General features: G+C 41.2%; 1 protein-coding gene across 1 annotated transcript in view; it reads left to right on the top strand.

The window, feature by feature from the left end:
• LOC103974394 (zinc finger protein BRUTUS) overlaps nt 1–20,042 on the top strand; it is a 29,972-nt gene extending 9,930 nt beyond the window's left edge. Inside the window, exons 3-14 of the mRNA XM_009389210.3 lie at nt 10,369–10,563; nt 10,676–11,031; nt 11,395–11,623; nt 11,702–11,870; nt 11,966–13,219; nt 13,346–13,517; nt 13,593–13,814; nt 15,895–16,032; nt 16,911–17,145; nt 17,269–17,328; nt 19,430–19,501; nt 19,571–20,042. Coding sequence (XP_009387485.2) covers nt 10,369–10,563; nt 10,676–11,031; nt 11,395–11,623; nt 11,702–11,870; nt 11,966–13,219; nt 13,346–13,517; nt 13,593–13,814; nt 15,895–16,032; nt 16,911–17,145; nt 17,269–17,328; nt 19,430–19,501; nt 19,571–19,699 — 3,231 coding nt within the window. The 3' untranslated portion in view covers nt 19,700–20,042. The remainder of the gene's footprint in view (nt 1–10,368; nt 10,564–10,675; nt 11,032–11,394; nt 11,624–11,701; nt 11,871–11,965; nt 13,220–13,345; nt 13,518–13,592; nt 13,815–15,894; nt 16,033–16,910; nt 17,146–17,268; nt 17,329–19,429; nt 19,502–19,570) is intronic.
• Nucleotides 20,043–20,574: the final 532 nt, after the last annotated feature.

Here is a 20,574-nt window from a genome sequence, read left to right as displayed (position 1 = left end):
CATCCAGTCCTGTGCCACCCAGGGGGTTCCAGGGTGCTGAGATGACTGACGTTTTGGGTGCTGCAGCGGTCTGCAAAAAATAGCCCGTGGCACACGAAAACGGAGCCATTTTGCGGCTTTTTGGCCTGGCGCGGTGACCTGTTCGAACATGTAATTTTACGAGCAAAAGCACACAAAACCAAGGCAAAACAGGGTGCCATGTCTCTGTGCAAGCATGCAAAAGCGACGAATGGTTCGTTGAACGAAGTTACATGATATGATATGCCCAAGATATTCCACCTTCTGTTGAAGAAAGCAAAAATTCGTAGTGATTGTTGTGTGTTCAAAAGGTGGTTTTCGGTATGTCTTCTACGCACACTCATATTTGATGATACCCGGATCAAAGGTCCAACTTTGTGAAGATTTGTGCTCCCTTTCATCTAGCAATTCATCTGCTATTGGAATAAGATATTTGTCCTTGATGGTTATGCCATTGAGAGTTCGGTAATCAACGCATATTCGCCATGTTCCGTCCTTCTTGCGTACAAGTAGCACCGGTGAAGAGTAGAGGTTGCAACTTGGCCGAATAACTCCTGTTTCGAGCATCTCTTTTACAATCCTTTCTATTTCATCCTTCTGGAGATGTAGATATTGATATGGTCGAGTATTTGCTGGAGGTTTGCTTGAAAGAATCGTTATATAATGATCATGCCGACAGGTAAGAGGTAGGTTGTATGGTTCGTCAAATATATCTGAAAATTCAGCAAACAAAGGAAGTAGGTTTGGATCTTCAAATTCTATTGGCTCTCCCTTAGTTTGCTGCTCAAGTTGTACCAAAAATCTACTGCATGCTTTATGCAAAACCTTCTCCATTTGTTGTATGCAAATCGTCGTTACGTCGCCCCCACGTTTCCCGTTCAGTATCACCTGTTTCTCCTTACTGTAAAATTTCATAATTAGTTGCATAAAATTCTAAGAAATATCACATAATGTCGTCAACCATTTAATTATGAGCATGGCCTCATGATCATCAAGAGGGAGAAGGAAGAAATATGCAATTATCTCTTGGTAAGGCCTCATAATCAGCAACAATTTCACTTGTGGGCGCCTACAATCATACTTCAAAATCCATCCATCGGCGACCTTAACGTCAAACCTGTTGCAATTCTCGATAGGTAAGGCCATCTGGATAGTAACCTTACTGTTTAGAAAGTTATTAGTACTGCCCATGTCGATGAGAACAGTGATCGGTTATTGTTTGAGAAGGCCTCTAACTTTCATCGTTTGCGGGTTTGAGTAGTCGGCTAGTGTATGTACTGTAACTTCGGTCGGTTGTGGCTCTTCTTCTGCATTTTCTTCTTCATGTTCAAGGCTCTCTTCTGGATGTTCAATGACCTCTTCTTCTATTGGTTCAATCATAAGAAGTCTTCCTTTACTACAGCGATGCTCACGGCTCCACGGCTCGTCACAATGCCAACATAACCCCTTCGCATATCGCTCCCGAAGCTCTTCTCTTGTTAACCTCTTTGGTGTAGGGACTTGGTCGATAGTAGGGGGGGCTGAGGGCTTCAATATTACTGGTTGAGGAGCGACCCTAGTCCTCTGAGCTTCATGGTTCAATTGCTCCTCTTGATGTCAAGCGAAAGAGATGGCTGCCATAAGCGTGTATGGTTGTCGCGTCTTAACTTCCCCCCGGATCTCCGGCTTTAAGCCCTCAATAAAGGTCCCCAATAGCTGTTTTTCAGACCAATCACGAGTTTGATTAAATAACCTTTCAAACCTGGTTTGGTACTCCTGAATGGTGGAGGTTTGTCGGATCTTTGCTAGTTGTCCATCAATATTCTCGTAATAAGTTGGTCCGAAGCGGTTCAGCAGTTCTTCTTTGAATTGTCATCATGAAAGGACTCCATAAGTGTGTTCAAACCAGTCAAACCACTGTATGACATCCCCTTCAAGATGTATAGCTGCAATTTCCACCATGGATGCATCCGCAGTTTTATGGTACCGAAAATATCGCTCGGCGCACGAGATCCAACCAATTGGGTCTCCTTCTTCCCATCTAGGGAAGTCCACTCTCATGCGCGAATAGTTGGGGTCGGTCATAGAGCCTCCCCTCTCTTGGAAGTCATCTCTTTGGGCATGATGTAATTGGTTAGAGCTCTCTCCTTGATGTGATTTCTTCGGGCTTGGTGGTCGGCCCAAACTGAATTCGGTAAGGAGAGTCCGAATCTTATCTTCCATTCGTGCCTCGAAGGCTTCAAATTTAGTATTGATTGCCTCCTCAAATGCCATAGTATATGACTCCAAATCTGTGATGTTAAGATCTCTCTTTTGTTGACGGGTTAAAGGCATGTATAGGTTGAGAGAAGTGATGGTTGAAAGGGTTGGTGGATTGGTAGATGTAGGCTGCGGTTTAGGTTTGTTTTGTGGCTTTTTTGGGTGCAGTTTGAGGGTGTGGTTTTGTGGAGTTTTAGGGCTGTGGATGAAAGTTTTCGATCTGTGGTGGATGGCAGCAAAGGTTTGATAGAAATCAGTGAAAGTTTGCTGCAGAATTGTGTTGTCTTGTAAGAACAGAATTGTCGTCGAAGAAACAACGGTTTCTTGACGAAATCTCCACAAAAAATTTGAGAGATTTGAGGAGGGAATTGACAGTAATATCTTAGTTTATATGACAACAAGGATTTCCAATTTAATCAAGAAAATTTTGTAGAGGTTTCGACAGAGAAAATATAGTATCAAGATCAAACAAACAATGCTATGCGGCTGAAATTCTGCAATGTATCTTTCGTTGTAGAGATGAAAACTTTATAACTAAAAGTTTATGCAGCAATATAGGAATAATTTTTTTTTTTTTTTTTTGGATTTTCAGATAGGTATAACTAAATTGCAGCAGCAGTAAAGTAGGAAACCAGAACCTGTTGCAATTCACGGGGAGATCAAAGGATGATCCGCGGTGGTGGAGATGATGGTGGAATTTGGCGACGATCTTTTAAGCAATTGTGGGAATTGCTTTGGCGGCTGTGGAGGGCTGATGGATGGCTATGGAAGGGCAGCGAGATGCCAAGAACGCTGCTCTGATACCAGGTGTTAGAACCCTTGCAGATTCTAAACTTAGGGTTGATCTCTTTAGGGGATCGACCTCCTTGGAACTCTATAGGGGTTCCTCCCTCCAAGTTGCTGCTCAAAGGCTGCAGAAAAGATTCATCTATTGCTTATCAAAAGAGGAGGAATACATGGTTCTTTATAGGGTTTCTAAACCCTAACTCCTAATAGGACTCCTACTCAAGACTCCTACTTCTAACCAACTCCTAATAGGACTTCTACTCAAGGCTCCTATTCCTTTACAACTCCTAATTCATCTCTAAGAAACAACCTCCTAACCCTAGTCGGCCTCTTCACCTCTTTAATAGGGGTCGACTTAGGTAGGTTTTACATGAATGTCCCTCTCAATTAGGACTCTCCTAGCTAGAGTCCTAACACATCTGTATGGACTTCGAAGGGCTCCCCGTAGTCCGGCAATTTAAGCACCTGTTTTTCCAACACAACAGCTTTCAGATCTTGGAATGCAGCTTCACATTTATCAGACCACCTCCAAGGCTGCTCCTTCAGCAACTCCGTCAGTGGAGTTTCACGCTTCGAATACCCCGTTATGAAGCATTAATAGTAGTTGACGAAACCAAGGAAGGATCTCAGCTTTGGCACCTTCTTTGGAGTTTGTCATTTCGCAATAGCTTGCACCTTTAATTTGTCCATCCGAACGCAGCCATCACCGATTCGATGCCCCAAGAATAAGATCTCCGTTTGAGCAAAGTAGCACTTCTCCCTTTTTATGAACAAAGTGTTCTCCCTGAGAACCTTGTAAATTGTTCAAAGGTGCTTGACATGCTCCTCGAGCGTTTGGCTGTAGACGATGATATCGTTCAAGTAGACGACCACAAACTTATCCAAATACTCCTTGAATAGTTGGTTCATTAGAGTGCAGAACGTGGCTAGAGCGTTGGTGAAGCCGAAAGGCATCATCACTAAGAACTCAAACGCTCCATACCTGGTCACATACGTAGTCTTCGCTTCGTCGCCTTCAGCAATGCGCACCTGCCAGTACCCTGACCGGATGTCAAGTTTGGAGAAATACTTGGCTTTGCCCAATTGGTCGAACAAGTCCGCGACGAGTGGGATGAGATACTTGTTCTTCATCGTCACTTTGTTGAGGGCTCGATAATCGACGCATAGTCGGAGGCTCCCATCTTGTTTCTTTTAGAATATAACTGGAGCTCCGAAGGGTGCTTTAGAATTGCGGATGAGACCACCGCTTAGCAGTTCACCTAATTGCTTTTTGAGCTCTGCCAACTCTAGAAGGGGCATGCGGTAGGGTTGTCTCGCTGGAGGCTTCACTCCTGGCTCCAACTCGATATGGTGATCTACGCCTCTACGTTGCGGCAGAGTCTTCGACAACTCGGGTGGCATAACGTTTATGAACTCCTTCAGAACGTTCGCCACCACAGCAGGTTTATGAATGGCCTTCTCGTCGAGTGGCTCTAGTTTCATAGCAGTCACGGATGTTAATTCACCTTTTCGTACCCCTTTCATCAGTTGTACTGTCGATATCTATTGGGGTCCTTGGTTCCTCTCTGAGAGACGGGAACCAAACAGGGGTCGTCACCTCCCATTATACATAGGGAGTTTAGGAACGACATTGGCACCAACTTTGCTGCCTGCATGAACTCTATTCCAAGAATCACTTGGAAGTCTTCCAATGGTATCGCCATTATGTTCGTGCTCTCGCTTCATGTTTCGATCTTGATGGGGACTCCCTTTGCCAACCCGGAGACCCGCTTGGCCTCTTAGTTCACGACCTTCATCTGGCTTGGGTTCTTCTCCAAGATTAGCCCAAGTCGCTTTGCTTCTCGATCGACAATAAAGTTATGGGTTGCGCCCGTGTCCACCATTGCACGGGTTGTTTGGCCATTGAGCTTAATGTCTACATACATCATCTCGCTACTCCCTGCTTTCAATGGCTTTGCTTTGATGTTCTTCCCCACTTGACCTCGCAATGCATTTAACAAACGTATTGCTCTCATTCGGGGACCTTGCGACTCTTTATCGTCGCTGTTAGGTTCTGAACTGCTTGAATTGAGGGCGACGACTTTGCCCTTGTCTGATTTGGAGGGATGGATGGAAGTTGTTAAAGCATTGAGTGCTTATTTTTTTGGGCACTCCCTCACCATGTGCGGCTCTCCGCACAAGAAGCATCCGTCAGGTTTCGAGGCCTTGCCTTTTGAGTTTGGCCCTTTGTGGGAACTCTTCTTCCTTTGTTCGCCTCCGGGCTCCTTCTCTCGAGAATATTTTGGAGGGCAATTTCCTGAAGATTGTTTCCTTTTTCCTGGGTCTTCAAAGGAAACAAAGTCGGTGAGCCTTTCTGCGGTAGCAATTGCCCCGATCACATCGGTGACATTCCTTCGATGCAATTTTTGTTGAGCCCATGACTTCAAACCATCGAGGAAGCTGGATAGCTTATCCTTTTCGGACATGTCTTGTATGTCCAGCATTAGTGCAGAAAATTGCTTCACGTAGTTTCGAATGAAAGTACTTTGGCAGAGTTATCTTAGTTTCCTCCTTGCGACGAACTCGGTGTTCTCAGGTAGAAACTGAGTTCTCAACTCTCGCTTTAAGTCCTCCCATGTGTCCACCCGACACCGACCTTGTTGGATCTCCTCCCAACGGGTTCGCCACCAAAGTTTTGCATCCCCATTTCAAATACATGGTTGCTATCAAAACTTTGGTTTTTTCAGAATCAGGCCTCGTAGCTCGAAAGTATTGTTCCATGTCGAACAAGGAATTCTCGAGCTCTTTAGCATCTCTGGCACCCCCATAACAATGCGGCTCAGGTGCCCTAAAGTTTTGTGGCGGCGCAACGCGGGTGTTGCTCCCTCCCGCATTTAGTGCCCTTGTGAGCATTGTCGCTTTGGAAGTGAGTTCCGCCACGACTTCGTGCAGATGTTGCACGGAGTCTTTGGTGTCGTCCGACAGTCGATCGACTAGGGCCTCCACCTTGTCGATTCGGGATTCAGCTTCTTACGAGCTCTCTACCCTAAGAAGCCTTCTTTGGCTATGGTAAAGTTCCTCCAAGCTCGCTTCAAGAACATCCAAGCGGGTTTCCACCGCTGTGAGCCTCTCCTTATGGCTCTTTTTCTCGGTTGGTGCTCCAGATTGTGCCTCCTCCGCTCGCGGAGAGTAGCCAACTTCTCGCTCATCATGTTCGTTGCCATGCTCCTCTTGAGCGGCTCCAACAACATGAGAGCGAGTTTGCACTTGCAGCCCACCTGCGGCTGCTTGGGGCAAGGGTCCGGCTTGCCCCGTCTTGCTCGATTTGCCACGATGCTTTGCCATTGCGAGATTGCGAAGTTTCTTCGCTGCTTGCTCGAATTGCTTGCCCGCTCTGATACCATAATGTCACGGACTTAGCTGGAATTGCCGGTCGTGAGGCACCATTGCGGCCAAGTTGCGAACTTTTCTTGAGTTGCCTAAGTCGCGAAGCACCCTTGCGCTAACTTCTTGGACTTAGCTGGGATTGCCTAAGTCGTGACGTGCCCTTGCGTTATACGTCCGCAAAGGGTCAGCTAGTTTGTAACCTCACTCTGGTCCCGAAGGACCTGTAAAAGAGAAAGTTGATTAGTTCGAAAAACGAGCGACAGACAAGTCCCGATGTCTCGTGGAAAGGGGAAGCTTTACAAGCAATTCAGCAAGCACCTTGAGTGCAAGAGAGAAAAGAGAGGAAGGAGAAAACAAGGACTTTAGAAGGTAGAACGAACAGTTGCAAGTCCACAAACAACTGCTCACCGAGTGCCGGGCGTGAAGGCAAGTTCCCATCAAGTTAACGTGTGAACTTGTGAAGATTTTTCAATACCCGACAATATAGCGAAGCCCCATCCAGCCCTGTGCCACCCCGGGGGTTCCAGGGTGCTGAGATGGCTGATGTTTTGGGTGCTGCAGGGGTCTGCAGAAAACAGCTCGCGACACGCGAAAACAAAGCCATTTTGGGGTTTTTTGGCCTTGCGCGGTGAGCGGTCGCACTGTAGCACTGCAACCTGTTCGAATTTGCATTTTTACAAGTAAAAGCACACAAAACCAAGGCAAAACAGGTTGCCATGTCTCTGTACAAGCATGCAAAAGCGATGAACTATCACGGACTTAGCTAAAATTGCCTAAGTCGTGAGGCACCCTTGTGGCAAAGACGCGAACTTAGCTTGAGTTGCCTAAGTCGCGACGCACCCTTGTGCCAACTTCTCGAACTTAGCTGGGATTGCCTAAGTCATGAGGCGCCCTTGCGACATATGCGTCCGTAAAGTTTCAGCCTAGTTGCAACCTCGTACAGGTCCCGAAGGACCTGTAAAACAGAAAGTTGATTAGATTGAAAACGAGCGACGGACAAGTCCCGGCATCTCGCGAAGAGGGAAGCTTTACAAGCAATTCAGCAAGCACCTTGAGTGCACAAGAGAAAAGAGAGAAAGGAGGAAAACAAGGACTTTGGAAGGCTGAACGAACAGCTGCAAGTCCACAAACAGCTGCTCACCGGGTGCCGGGCGCGAAGGCAAGTTCTCGTCAAGAAAACGTGTGAACTTGTGAAGAATGATCAACGTCCGACAATATACCGAAGCCCCATCCAGCCCTGTGCCACCCGGTGGGTTCTAGGGTGCTGAGATGGCTGATGTTTTGAGCACTGCAGCGGGCTGCAGAAAACAACCCGCTGTCACGGACAAACTTCTAAACAAGATGTTTGATGTAATGCTTATGTATGTATGTGTCTTTTGGTATGTTCATGCCTTGTACAGCATGTAGAGGGACGGCCGAAGGCTTAATGGTTCCATTTTAGTTAGGTTAGTGGCCTCTTTAAGCTTGTAAATAAAGGTTGTGCCGCACGACTTAGGCAAAACCAGTTAAGTCTGTGACAGATGGTATCAGAGCGGGACAAGCACTCATAGAAACACTTAGCATGCAAACATGGGAGACCTAGCGGGGCTGCGTTGAGAGCAGTCAGCACACGCGCGACCGTTTGGGGGAAAACGGGCATGGAGATGTAGGGAAAAGGAGTCACTCAGAGGAGCGGGCATCTGACATTGGCATTCAGAGGAATGGTCAACCCTTCGCGCAAGAGGCACCACGAGAACAGACAAGCTTGGAAGAATGAGGAGCGCACAAAGGTTGGGATGACTGAGTTTGAGCTACGACTCAATGTTGACAACCATACTTGATGAAGCTCAAGGCAAGCGAGGTGAGGGGAATTGCTAGCTCGAAGAATTTGGTACTCATACATGGGCTTGTATGCGGACGATGGAATGTTCGTGGCCATCCCAAGGCGACCGAAACTCGGTGCCATGGAGCATTGAAACTTTTTCTTCGGCATGTGAAGGATACGTCCGTGGGAGGCTGAAGTGTGCAACGAGTTCAGCATGTTGCTAGGCCTTGAGTGGTGCAGCGGGGGTTGTATTGACGTGGAGTCACAATCTAGCAAGTGCATTTGTAGGAGGCAGAACAATGCACAGTTTGTTCAGCAGATCGGAGTAGTCCAAGGGGATGGTGGTCTCCGAAATGAAGAGAGATGTTGCTCAAACGGGACAGTTATCCAGGAGGGATAAGTCCCGGCTCTCTAGAGGGAGGAATATGTGGGATGGACCTCACAGGAAGGACCCAAAACTTCAAAAGTTTGCGAGACGATGCTCGTTAAAGCTCCAACAAGCATCCACCCAGTTCAAGCAGCATGAGGCATTTGAGAGACTAGCGCAGTAAGAATGGTCTTTTCCTTCATTTGGAGGATCCGCAGGAACCAACAGGGATCAATATAACTCGGCCAACCCCATACTAGAGTTAGAGTCATTAGCGAGTTGAAGCAGCATGGCGGATCAAAGGTTCGACTACTCAAAAAACAGCAGCGAAGAGCAGTTGGGAGCCAAGAGGCGCATTGTAGCTGGAGCAGAAGATTGAAGACTCAGCAAAGGCGAGGAGTTGTAGTGTCGACAAAGGCTTCAACGAGGACGTCGAAGGAATAAGTGGGGGAGAATGTCACGGTCAAACTTCTAAACAAGATGTTTGATGTAATGCTTATGTATGTCCGTGTCTTTTGGTATGTTCATGCCTTGTACAGCATGTAGAGGGACGACCGAAGGCTTAATAGTCCCATTTTAGTTAGGTTGGTGGCCTTTTTAGGCTTGTAAATAAAGGTTGTGTCATGTGGACACGTGTGAGAGATTTTCGGTCCGTAATGGACCATTTTACCCTTTGTTGTGCAACTGTTCAGAGCTTGTAAAATTTGTTTGTAATTTGCATTGTCTATGAAGTGTTTTTCAGAGATGTTTGCTTGTGGATCCCGATTGAGGCGTTCTCTCTAACCCGTTCTCTCTTTTGTTGGTCCTAAGGGACAATGGGAGACTTCGGGGAGGCTGACCTTTGCGGACGGACACGCAAGGGTGCCGCACGACTTAGGCAAAACCAGCTAAGTCTGTGACACCGCGGTATGCGAAAACGGAGCCATTTTAGGGCTTTTTGGCCCGGCACGGTGAGCGGTCGCACTGCAGCACTGCAACCTGTTCGAACATGTATTTTTATAAACAAAACACACAAAATCAAGGCAAAACAGGCTGCCATGTCTCTGTTCAAGCATGCAAAAGCGACGAACGGTTCGTTGAACGAAGTTGTTGCGAGTGCGCGACGACCGTTCGTGACAGTGTGTCATCTCTTTATTTGGATTCTGGAGGCCAGTATCATTCAAATGTTGAGAAATATATAATATAAAATGATTAGTTAGTTTTATATGGTCTGGGACAACAGATGCAGGAAAAGATTATAAAGAATTAACTATGGATAGTAAGGATGCAGGACAACAGTGTTTGCCTGATTAGTAAATTTTACACTATGCAGTCAAGCATTCCCTTTGAAATCTCTTTAGTGTCATCTTTACTTAGTCCTCATTGACAATCTCATTTACATAATCTTAGTCTTGTCTTTGTTGCATTCAACTATAAAAAAATGAATTTGTGAGTTGAATTATACAAAAAAGTCCAAATCTACCATTATTTCTGGACCTAGGAGTCCAATTTGCTTTCTTCATAGAAAGAAACCAAAAAAGTTGCCTGCTTTTAGTAGTGTTTTGGTAAAAACCTCTTACAGATCAAGGTAGAAGCCAAGTTTTGACTACTTCTGTTGTTGGATGGTGGTTCTGATTTGTCACTTAAGCTGATTCGGTAGTGAGATGTTTCATGGATTTGTCTTACCAACAAATTGTTAGTAAATGTCTACATAAAATTGCAACATTTTTGTGCTCTTTCTTCAAATCCCATTACGACATGATATTTTCTGCTAAATGTAAGCTGTGGCTAATAGTTGATGGTCGTACAGGTCTTCCCCTTGCTTATAGACAAGTATTCATTTAAAGAACAGGCTGATCTGGTCTGGGAGTTTTTGTGTAGCATCCCTGTGGATATGATGATGAAGTTCCTTCCCTGGCTTTCATTTTCTATTTCGTCCGATGAACACCAGGATATGATCAACTGTTTAAGCAAGATATTACCAAAGGAAAAGCTTCTTAAGCAGGTAATGTTTCTCTTCATGCAGGATTCCTTTGTCTTTAAATCAAGATTCATTCAACTAAAGCTTCTTTTATATTATATTAATATATATATATATACATTATTTGTAATTACAGGTCATATTCACTTGGATAGAAGACAAAGGTATGGCCAACATTGGGCAAAGTCATGTTGATGATTTTCTATCACAGAGTTCTGCACCTGGCAGGTCTATTGTTCACACTGAGAAGTATGCCTGTGTTTCTGATCTTTCCATGACTGGGAAGAGAAAACACAAAGAATCGGACAGCGAAGGTTTTGATCTTGGGTTGTATCCAATAGATGAGATATTGCATTGGCATAATGCTATTAGAAAAGAATTGAATGATATAGCAGAAAGTGCAAGAAAAATACAACTTTCTGGAGATTTTTTGGATTTGACTGCCTTTAACACAAGGCTTCAATTCATTGCCGATATATGCATCTTTCATAGGTAAGAAAATTCTTTTAAGACTTTTTGTTGAATAGTAGCAGAGAAAATTCATTTGAATTTTGGTTAAGACCTGTTGCTTGGATTTTAGTTAGCTGCCTGAGCATTTTTGATATAGTTATAGAACAAAATTTAAACATTAACCATTCCAAGGAAGCGGACTGTGATTTATAGAAAGTCTGAATATATCATAATTTTCATATAACAAGTTGGATCAATGCTTTCACAATAAGAACAGGAACTGCATTTGAGACGATGAGTTACAAAATGAGACAACAGTGATCTAGGAATTCTACATACGTTTACCGTGATTCTTTGACTTAGTGCCTTGTATCTATTGACGAGTAGTCATTTTTGCACATGCAGTTATGCTGAGGACCAGGTAATATTTCCGGCAGTATTGGATGGAACGGAATCCCTTTTGCAGGAGCATGCAAATGAAAAAATTCAGTTCAACAAGTTTAGGTGCTTAATTGAAGAAATCCAGAGTGCAGCGGCCACTTCTACTTCTGTAGAATTCTATTCTGAGTTGCAGTCACATGCTGATCAAATAATGGATACTATTCAGAAACATTTCCAAAGTGAGGAAGCTGAGGTAGGCTGATACTGACAACATGAACATTGTGGTTGTCTTTTATGAGTGTCTGAGAATATGTATTATTGTTCTCTTTAGGTTCTTCCTCTTGTCAGGATGCATTTTTCTCCTGAGAAGCAGCGGAAGCTGCTTTTTAGAGGTTTGTGTGTTATGCCCTTGAAATTGTTAGAGCGTGTTCTGCCATGGTTTGTTGCAAACTTAAGCGATAAGGAGGCAAATTCATTTCTCCAGAATATGCATCTAGCAGGTTGGGTTATTCTCGTGTGTATCTGTACTCGTACTTTTTGCTGCATTTTACTGCACTCTTTGAAGGCCATATAAAATTTATGTTTTATGACACAGCCTCGCCATCTGAAGATGGACTTGTCACACTTTTCTCTGGTTGGGCATGCAAGGGTAGGAGCAATGCTATTACCAGTTCTGGCAAGTTCATATGCTTCACTTCAAAAGCATTCAGCTGCTTTCCTTTAGAAGACAATACTGAATCAGAAGAAGATTGCAGTAAAGATTTCTGTGCATATGCTAGTCTAGTTGGTTATAAGAAAGACATAGAAGTTCTGGAAGGTGAGAACATTGCTAGGCCTGTTAAACGAAGCAACTTCACAGAATCATATGGAAATTCTGGCAAGAATAATAGTCTAGAAAGTGATGAATTTGAAGGCATGTCAACTAGCCAAAAGCCCTGCTGTGTGCCAGGGCTAGCAGTCGCTAACAGTTACACTGGATTAAGCTCACCTGAGGCATCGAAGTCCTTGCTTTTCTCATATTACAATCCGTCTGTTCCTTACTTAAAATCCAGTCTCTTTATTTCAGAGATGGAATTGAATTCATATAGTAGAGAGACCACTTTGAGGCCAATCGACAACATATTTAAATTTCATAAGGCCATAAGCAAAGATGTGAAGTATTTGGATGATGAATCAGGAAACCTTATACCTTATGATGAAATCGTTCTTCGGCAGTTTAGTGGAAGATTTCGCTTATTGTGGGGTCTATATAGAGCTCATAGTAATGCTGAGGATGACATTGTTTTCCCGGCTTTAGAATCAAGAGAAACTCTTCATAACGTGAGTCATTCATACACCCTTGACCACAAACAGGAAGAAAAGCTATTTAACGATATTTCAGAAGTACTTGCTGAGCTTTCACAAATGCATGATAGCTTGGGAACGAAAAACAATAAAGATGTTGCAAGTGGAAGTAAGTCCTGCCCTTCTCTTCATGTAATTGATCGGACAAAAAAGTATAATGAGCTTGTGACCAAGCTTCAAGGAATGTGCAAATCTCTACGAGTTACTCTTGATAATCATGTCTTCAGAGAAGAGCTTGAATTATGGCCATTGTTTGACAAACATTTTTCAGTGGATGAGCAAGATAAGATTGTTGGACGAATAATAGGAACAACAGGTGCAGAGGTCCTCCAATCAATGTTACCATGGGTAACTTCTGCTCTCAGTCAAGAGGAACAGAATAAGATGATGGATACATGGAAGCAGGCAACCAAGAATACCATGTTTAATGATTGGCTAAATGAGTGGTGGAAGGACACTTCCTCATTTTCTACAGATGCAACAGGGAGTTCTAGTTTTCAGAAAGGTCTTTTATTTAATCATATCTTTTGCTATTTGTACTTTCTATGGTTCTTAATGTTGTGGAAATTATGCCCCTAGGCCTATGCTGATTTTGTCCCCATATAAATAATTTATTGTTGCATCCACTTAGGGGTTGATTACGAAGAAAGTATCGAGCAAAGTGACCAGATGTTCAAACCTGGTTGGAAAGATATATTTAGGATGAACCAGAATGAGCTGGAATCAGAGATACGAAAGGTTTCACGAGACTTGACGCTTGATCCACGAAGAAAGGCTTATCTTATACAAAACTTAATGACAAGGTTTGTGTTTTTTGAGCTACTTATCATGCTAATGTCGGTACATTTAAGTCAGCAACTTCTGGTTGGACATTGCAGTCGTTGGATAGCTGCTCAGCAGAAACTACCTCAGGACAGAACTAAGGAAGCTTTGGATGGAGAAGATGTACCTGGATGCTCTCCATCCTTTCGGGATCCAGAGAAACAAATCTTTGGCTGCGAGCATTACAAGAGGAACTGCAAACTCCTCGCTGCATGTTGTAACAAGTTGTTCACGTGCAGATTTTGCCATGACAAAGTCAGTGATCATTCAATGGACAGGTATCATCTTTAATTATGCTAAAAAGATTTTTCCATGTATAATTTGTCATGAAACTGTGCTTGGCTCTAGTTCCATCATTCCATGTTAATTATTTGTTAATTTGTTTGTAGAAATTTATATAACCAAATTGATTTGCTAAAAATGTTGATACAATGGATTTTGTGCAAGCCTTCATTAAGGCTAAGTTCTTATGTACATTTTATTATTGCATGGAGCACCTAAGATTCCCCATAGAAAAATCACTTCTCAGTTCTCACACATCACAGTTCTCGAGAATCTCTCACCACGTCAGCCCCTCACACACTGCCCATCACCGCCCGTCCATCGCTGCCTGTCGCCATCCTCATCCACGGTTACCTGGTACATCTTCTCCTTTCCTCCTTCAGCTCCTCCTCCACGTCCTCTTCTCCTCCTTACCTTCCTTTTTCTTCCTTCTTTCATCTTCTTCTTCCTTCTACCTCTACCCTGCTCCCTCCCTCAAACCAGCAAATGGTACTGCAGTATATGCCGCCATACCATTTGATGGTACCAGCATGGAGTGGATCTGTATCGGTCCGACAATGGACCGGCCTATATTGGTCTAATACCCAAAATTGAATTCCTTGCATATCAATGTATGCCATACAATTTTGGTTCATGTTCACACATTAGCACTGTGCAACCCTTTGCCGTGCTTCTATATTTACTTGTATGATATATAATATGTTATAGTCAGTACTTGGCAGTATGGCTAGTTCTATTTTTGAAAACATTGGCACCAATGATTTAAATCTCATTTTGATAACTGTTTCAATAATAACCTATTGAACTAGCAATACATTGGTTTGACCATCTGATTTCATTGAATAAAATAACAAATAAAACATAGAAGAATGATTTTGTTCCAATATCAAGCTATATGTTTCGATGCTGATACTTGTTGGAATGGTAAAAACTAGATGTATGATCGAAATTTGAAACCTTGTTTGGTCCTATCTCTATTGGCTGTTGGTTCATCTTCGCTCATGATGATTGTTACAATTGGATTGTATGTGGATCGAGGGTTGTGTTTTGTTCCATATAGGACATTGTCCACTTGGGCTCTCCAGCTTGCACCAATCAACATGTGGGCCACAAGGTTGTCTTTAGAAACTGTGCCCTATGCCAGAAGGTTGAAACTTGCTTAAGAGCCATATACATCCTTGACTTATTTTTTATGTGCGATCTTTAGACCCCTATGTATGCCATGCTAGATCATGTTTGACTTTTTAAGTGTGTAGCTGTTTGTAGTGGCTGATAAAACCTTTTGCTTTATGGTGTCCCGGGCATTTTTCAACTAGTAAAAGGGTGTGTGTGTGTATATACATATGTATATGTATATATATGTTGTTAGGACTCTAGCTAGGAGAGTCCTAATTGAATTTTATTGAAAGGGGCATTCATGTAAAACCTACCTAGCCGACCCTTATTAAAGAGATGAAGAGGCCGGCTAGGGTTAGGGTTAGTTGGGAGGTTGCTTCTTAGAGTAGGAGTCTTATTAGGAGTTGGTTAGAAGTAGGAGTCTTGAGTATGAGTCCTATTAGGAGTTGGGGTTTAGAAGCCTTACATGTATTCATCATCTTTTCATAAGTAATAGATGAATCTTTTTAGCAACCTTTGAGCAGCAACTTGGAGGAGGGAATCCCTATAGAGTTCCAAGAAGGCCGATCCCCTAAAGAGATCAACCCCAAGCTTAGAATCCGCTAGGAACATATATATGTATATGTATATGTATATGTATGTGAATTTATATATATATATGTATATATATATACATATATATGTATATATACATGTATACATACATATATATAATTTATATACATGTATACATACATATATATAATTTATATACATGTATATATACATATATATGTGTGTGTGTATATATATGCAAGGATTTTTGTTGAAGTTTTCAAATGGTGGAATGCACATCCTGTTATGGTGTTGCTATTTGGAGGACTAACAGTTTTGGATTCCTTAGCTATAACGTTGACATTGCAATGTATTATAATGCCAAAATTTGGTTCTTTATTGATCATCCTTTCTTGTCCTTCGCAGAAAAGCAACAACTGAAATGATGTGTATGCGTTGTTTGAAAGTTCAACCAGTTGGCACATGTTGCAAGACACCTTCCTGTGATGGATTCTTGATGGCAAAGTACTATTGCAATATCTGCAAATTTTTTGATGATGAGAGGTTGATGCTCAATACTGTACTCTTAGTAGCATAATTTGGTATCAGGAAAAGTAAATGCCCCATATTTTATTTTTTCTTTACTATTCCTTGGTTGAATTTCTATAAGTTCTATTTGACTTCTTATGCCTATTGCTGAAGAATCATTTATTATTTTTTGCATCCATCTTGAGCATATAGACATTTTATCTATGCATATATAAAAAAATAATCTTTTAGGTGAATGTATTAATTCAGATACTAAACCACTGCATAGCAACATTTTGCTGTATGATTTGAACTTTAAAGTTCCTCAGAGAGAAACAGAAACGTCCTATACACAACTAAGGGATCAAATACTGATTTACTGGTCTGACCTAGGTCGGTACCAGACCAGACCATATAGGTTGCTAGTCAGCAATTGATTTTTATTATACCTAGTAGTACAGATCAGTACACTGCTTAATATACTGATATCATATGGGTCCAAATGGTCGCAGAAACCAGTATTAGACTGAGATTTAAATCCCTGTTGACTACTGTCTATTTCTGGCAGAAATTGATCTCTCTCTCTCTCTCTCTCTCTCTTTGCAGAACTATGTTTCCTAGATTGACTGTGTATTGATAAAATACCAATTTGTAGATGCTATTAAGTGACTTCTGCTAGAACAAACCTGAAACATGATGCTGGTACAATTTTGATCTTGCTGCAATAATTTCCTTCACAATTCTCAATGTGAAAACCCCAGCATCACTCGTCACCTATTAACATATAGCATAATCTGTTGATTCAGCCAAACATGAAAATAACATTCACATATATTAAAGATTTGAAAACCAAATTTTATAATAAACAAATGTATATGTTTCAAGTAGCTAATGCTGTAATTTCTGTATTTCAGAAGCGTCTACCACTGCCCGTTTTGTAACCTGTGTCGTGTTGGAAAAGGGCTTGGCACAGATTTTTTTCATTGTATGACTTGCAATTGTTGCTTGGGAATGAAATTGAAGGAGCATGAATGCCGGGAGAAAGGTCTAGAGACAAACTGTCCGATTTGTTGTGATTTTTTATTTACATCAAGTGCAGCTGTAAGAGCTCTACCCTGTGGACATTTCATGCATTCAGCATGCTTCCAAGTATGTTCGTATTCCTGTCATTTTTTTCTTTTGAGGATTTTTATTAGCTATGTTGTTGTCTTGCATGTCTTTGATTCAGGAACTTGATTGATAACCAGCAATTTTCTCGTTATTTTTGTCTAGGCGTACACCTGCAGCCATTACACCTGTCCGATTTGTAGCAAATCCTTGGGAGACATGGCTGTAAGATAACATCATGTTTTCCATGATTGAGCAAAGTTCTATTGCATTTGCATTATAGGTCTTTTTGAGGGTTTCATTGTGAATTATAAGTATGTTCATGAAAAAAAGAAGAGTGAACTAAAAGCTGGATATGATCCTTTGATGATTCATAATGCCTTTAATTTCACATCACTGTAATAGAATTAATGGCGAATTTGGTTTCTGGTTGTGAGATGTGTGTGCATGAGCACAGCATGCATTTGAATCAACTTGTATGCATGCCATCATTGTTACCCTTTTTGTGTTGTCAGATGCTATAATAAAAATGATTTATTGTCAGATAGCATTAATTTCTTTCTTTTACAACATATAACATTCTCTAGAAGTTTCATTCTCTAATGTTTTTATTCAATTGTGAAGCTAAATTCATAGCTAATTCAGCTGGAGTTCTGGAATCTTTAAGTTATTTGTTGCATGTCAATATATGAGTCCTTATTTTAAATAAGATAATCGCCATGCCAGAGTAACACTATATTTTTGTCTGCTTCCAAGTAATCAAATGTTCTGCCCAATAAAAAAATGTGTGTTGACAATTAGATGGTAAGATGTGACAGTTAAGAATTCTATACATTGCTTCATTCTAACCTTGAATCCCTGACTTCAATGTAGACCCTGAAAATTTCCATGTAATTTTTCTATATGACCATTGAATCCTCCTAAATGCAAAAGTTCATCACTTACTAGCATTTTTCTAATGATAATTTCCACACTTTTCCAGAATTCCTATTTGATTTCATCATCTAAACTGGCACCTATAACATTATCAATTTCTCTAGCATTCTGTTACTGACTCATTCAGCCTTTCCAACATGAGTTGTGTAACTGATTCCATTTCAGATCAACCACAATCTTGAAAATTTGTCTTTTTACTGATCATCAAAATCCAACATTTTGCCAAGGGAATTACACCTATTCCCTGGTTCCTTGGGAATCTCTTGGGGGACTTTTTGTCTCTAGTTGATGCTCTTGAGGTTGTTAATCTCTCCCATATTCCTAGAGATCTCAATTTTGTAGCACATAAACTTGCTAGAGATCACACACATTTCCCTTCTTCTGGAATATTGCTAATTCTTTGGTAGCGCAATTTTATTCTGACGCTGTAATCTAATACTATGTTCTCTTTTCCTTTCAAAAAAAGAATCAATGACTAATCCCAAGTTGATTATAGCAGCCTGAATGAATATCATCTTAATTTCAATTGATCCTGGCTGATTCAATCATGGCCGATTTTTATTTGATTTCTAGTTGTTTGAAATAAACCCATCCTACAATTGGTTTGAACGATCTAGCTGATTTGAACCTGCCTTCATCCTAAATCCCACAAACAATCTTGGGTCCAATCAGGATCTGCAATTATTGCTGCAATATTTTCTACAACAATGCCCACCCTACTCCCGCAATTTTCTTCTTGTATATCAAGGTTTATATACTTTTAGTTTCTTAAATTTTCACCCATTTGATATGTAAGCATTTTATGCTTATCCTCTTTCTGATTGTTGTATCAACTAATTCTAACACACTTCCTAAAGGTGTTCTGATATTGTGATATTGCATCTTTACCTGCAGTATCAACTAGTTCAAAACAGTGCAAGAATGGTTGCTCATTTTTCACTGCATCTGAGTAACATTCTAATTGCTTCTTTGTTCTACAAAGCATGTGGTCTTAAATATGCTCTTCATCATTTCAAAGCGACAACTTAGCCCCAAATCATCTGGTAGATTGGTAGAGATTCACGTTTCATATGTGATAAATCAAAATTTAGCTAAGCAAATACGACATTCCTCTTCCATTTGGGGCCATTTGATGGAAAGGATTTAGTAGCATGCAACCATAGGCAGAGTTCTATCAGGTCATATGCGTAATAACTACATAAGGACACAGCTGAACCTCCTATTAGTTCTATCAGGTCATATGACATGAGGACACAGCTGAACCTCCTATTACAAGTGCTTAACATGACAGTTGAAACTACACAAATGTTTGCTAGGGCATGCTTGACGACATATTATTCTGCATTATTCTTCATTTATTCTAACTAGAAGTACTTGTGTACTTGTTCAGGTGTACTTTGGCATGCTTGATGCCTTGTTGGCTGCTGAACAACTTCCTGAAGAGTACCGGGATCGATGTCAGGTAACAAAAGACTATCTTTACTCGCCTTGCATGATACTAAACTAATTACTTACTCTATGATAATTCCAGGATATCCTATGTAATGACTGTGGCAAAAAGGGCAAATCTCGCTTCCACTGGCTTTACCACAAATGTAATTCTTGTGGTTCATACAATACAAGGGTGATTAAGATTGACAGTTGCTCTACATCAAATTAATGAAGTAATCACTTGTTTATTCAATGTTTTGTTTTCGGTGTGTGTAAATATACAATTAGTAGCAATTTTTACATCTGTGCTGTAGTGCTCATAGTTCATAGCCTACCAATTTCGCAACAAACATAGAAAATCACAATTATTTGCATTAGTAAGTGCTTCCTTGCTTCCTATGGTTTGTACAAGGAAAATTTCTTTTCCCTGTAACCTCAAAAGACAGAACAGGTTGGATGTGCTTCGTTCCACTGTGTCAAGTTCGGTCAACAAAAAAGTTAAGCTAAATGTTGTTACTTATTTATGTTACGTTATGTTATCATTGCAAGTAGCAATCTCAAGACATTTTCAATTCACAGTTTCATCTGGTAACTTTTGTAGCTAAGAACTTTCAATTTATTTTTGAATTCCTGCAATTATTATCTGGTATTTTGTATTCTCCTCTTTAGTTTGTGCTATGGAGAACTAGTGCCCTCTTGGTGTTGGTGTTCTAACTTTGTCATGAACGGTGGATGTTCCTCTGATTAAGCCCTTTGCAAGGCCGGAAAGCTGATGTTGAAAGAAAAAAAAATGATGTTGAAAGATTCAAAATTCCAAATAATACCTGGACTCAAGATTTCAAATAATACTTGTACACATTGATCAGCAGTCCTATCAAGAATTGATACTGGGCCATATAGATTAGTATGAGTCAATTATATTTTTATATTTGGTGATATTGAATGATACAGGTTGACATACCCAGTATATCAGTACCTTCGAAGCAGATGGAGATTTGAGAAAACCTTGCACAGATTATTTTATGTTTTATTCTCCTGGTGACATTTTATGCATTGAAGCTTTCATCTCTGTATATGCTTTACAATTGGCTTTTCACAAGAGAA

This window comes from Musa acuminata, chromosome BXJ3-11 (assembly GCF_036884655.1).
Source record: "Musa acuminata AAA Group cultivar baxijiao chromosome BXJ3-11, Cavendish_Baxijiao_AAA, whole genome shotgun sequence".
In the NCBI taxonomy this organism is placed as follows: domain Eukaryota; kingdom Viridiplantae; phylum Streptophyta; class Magnoliopsida; order Zingiberales; family Musaceae; genus Musa; species Musa acuminata.
This window is presented reverse-complemented; position numbering and strand designations above follow the sequence as displayed.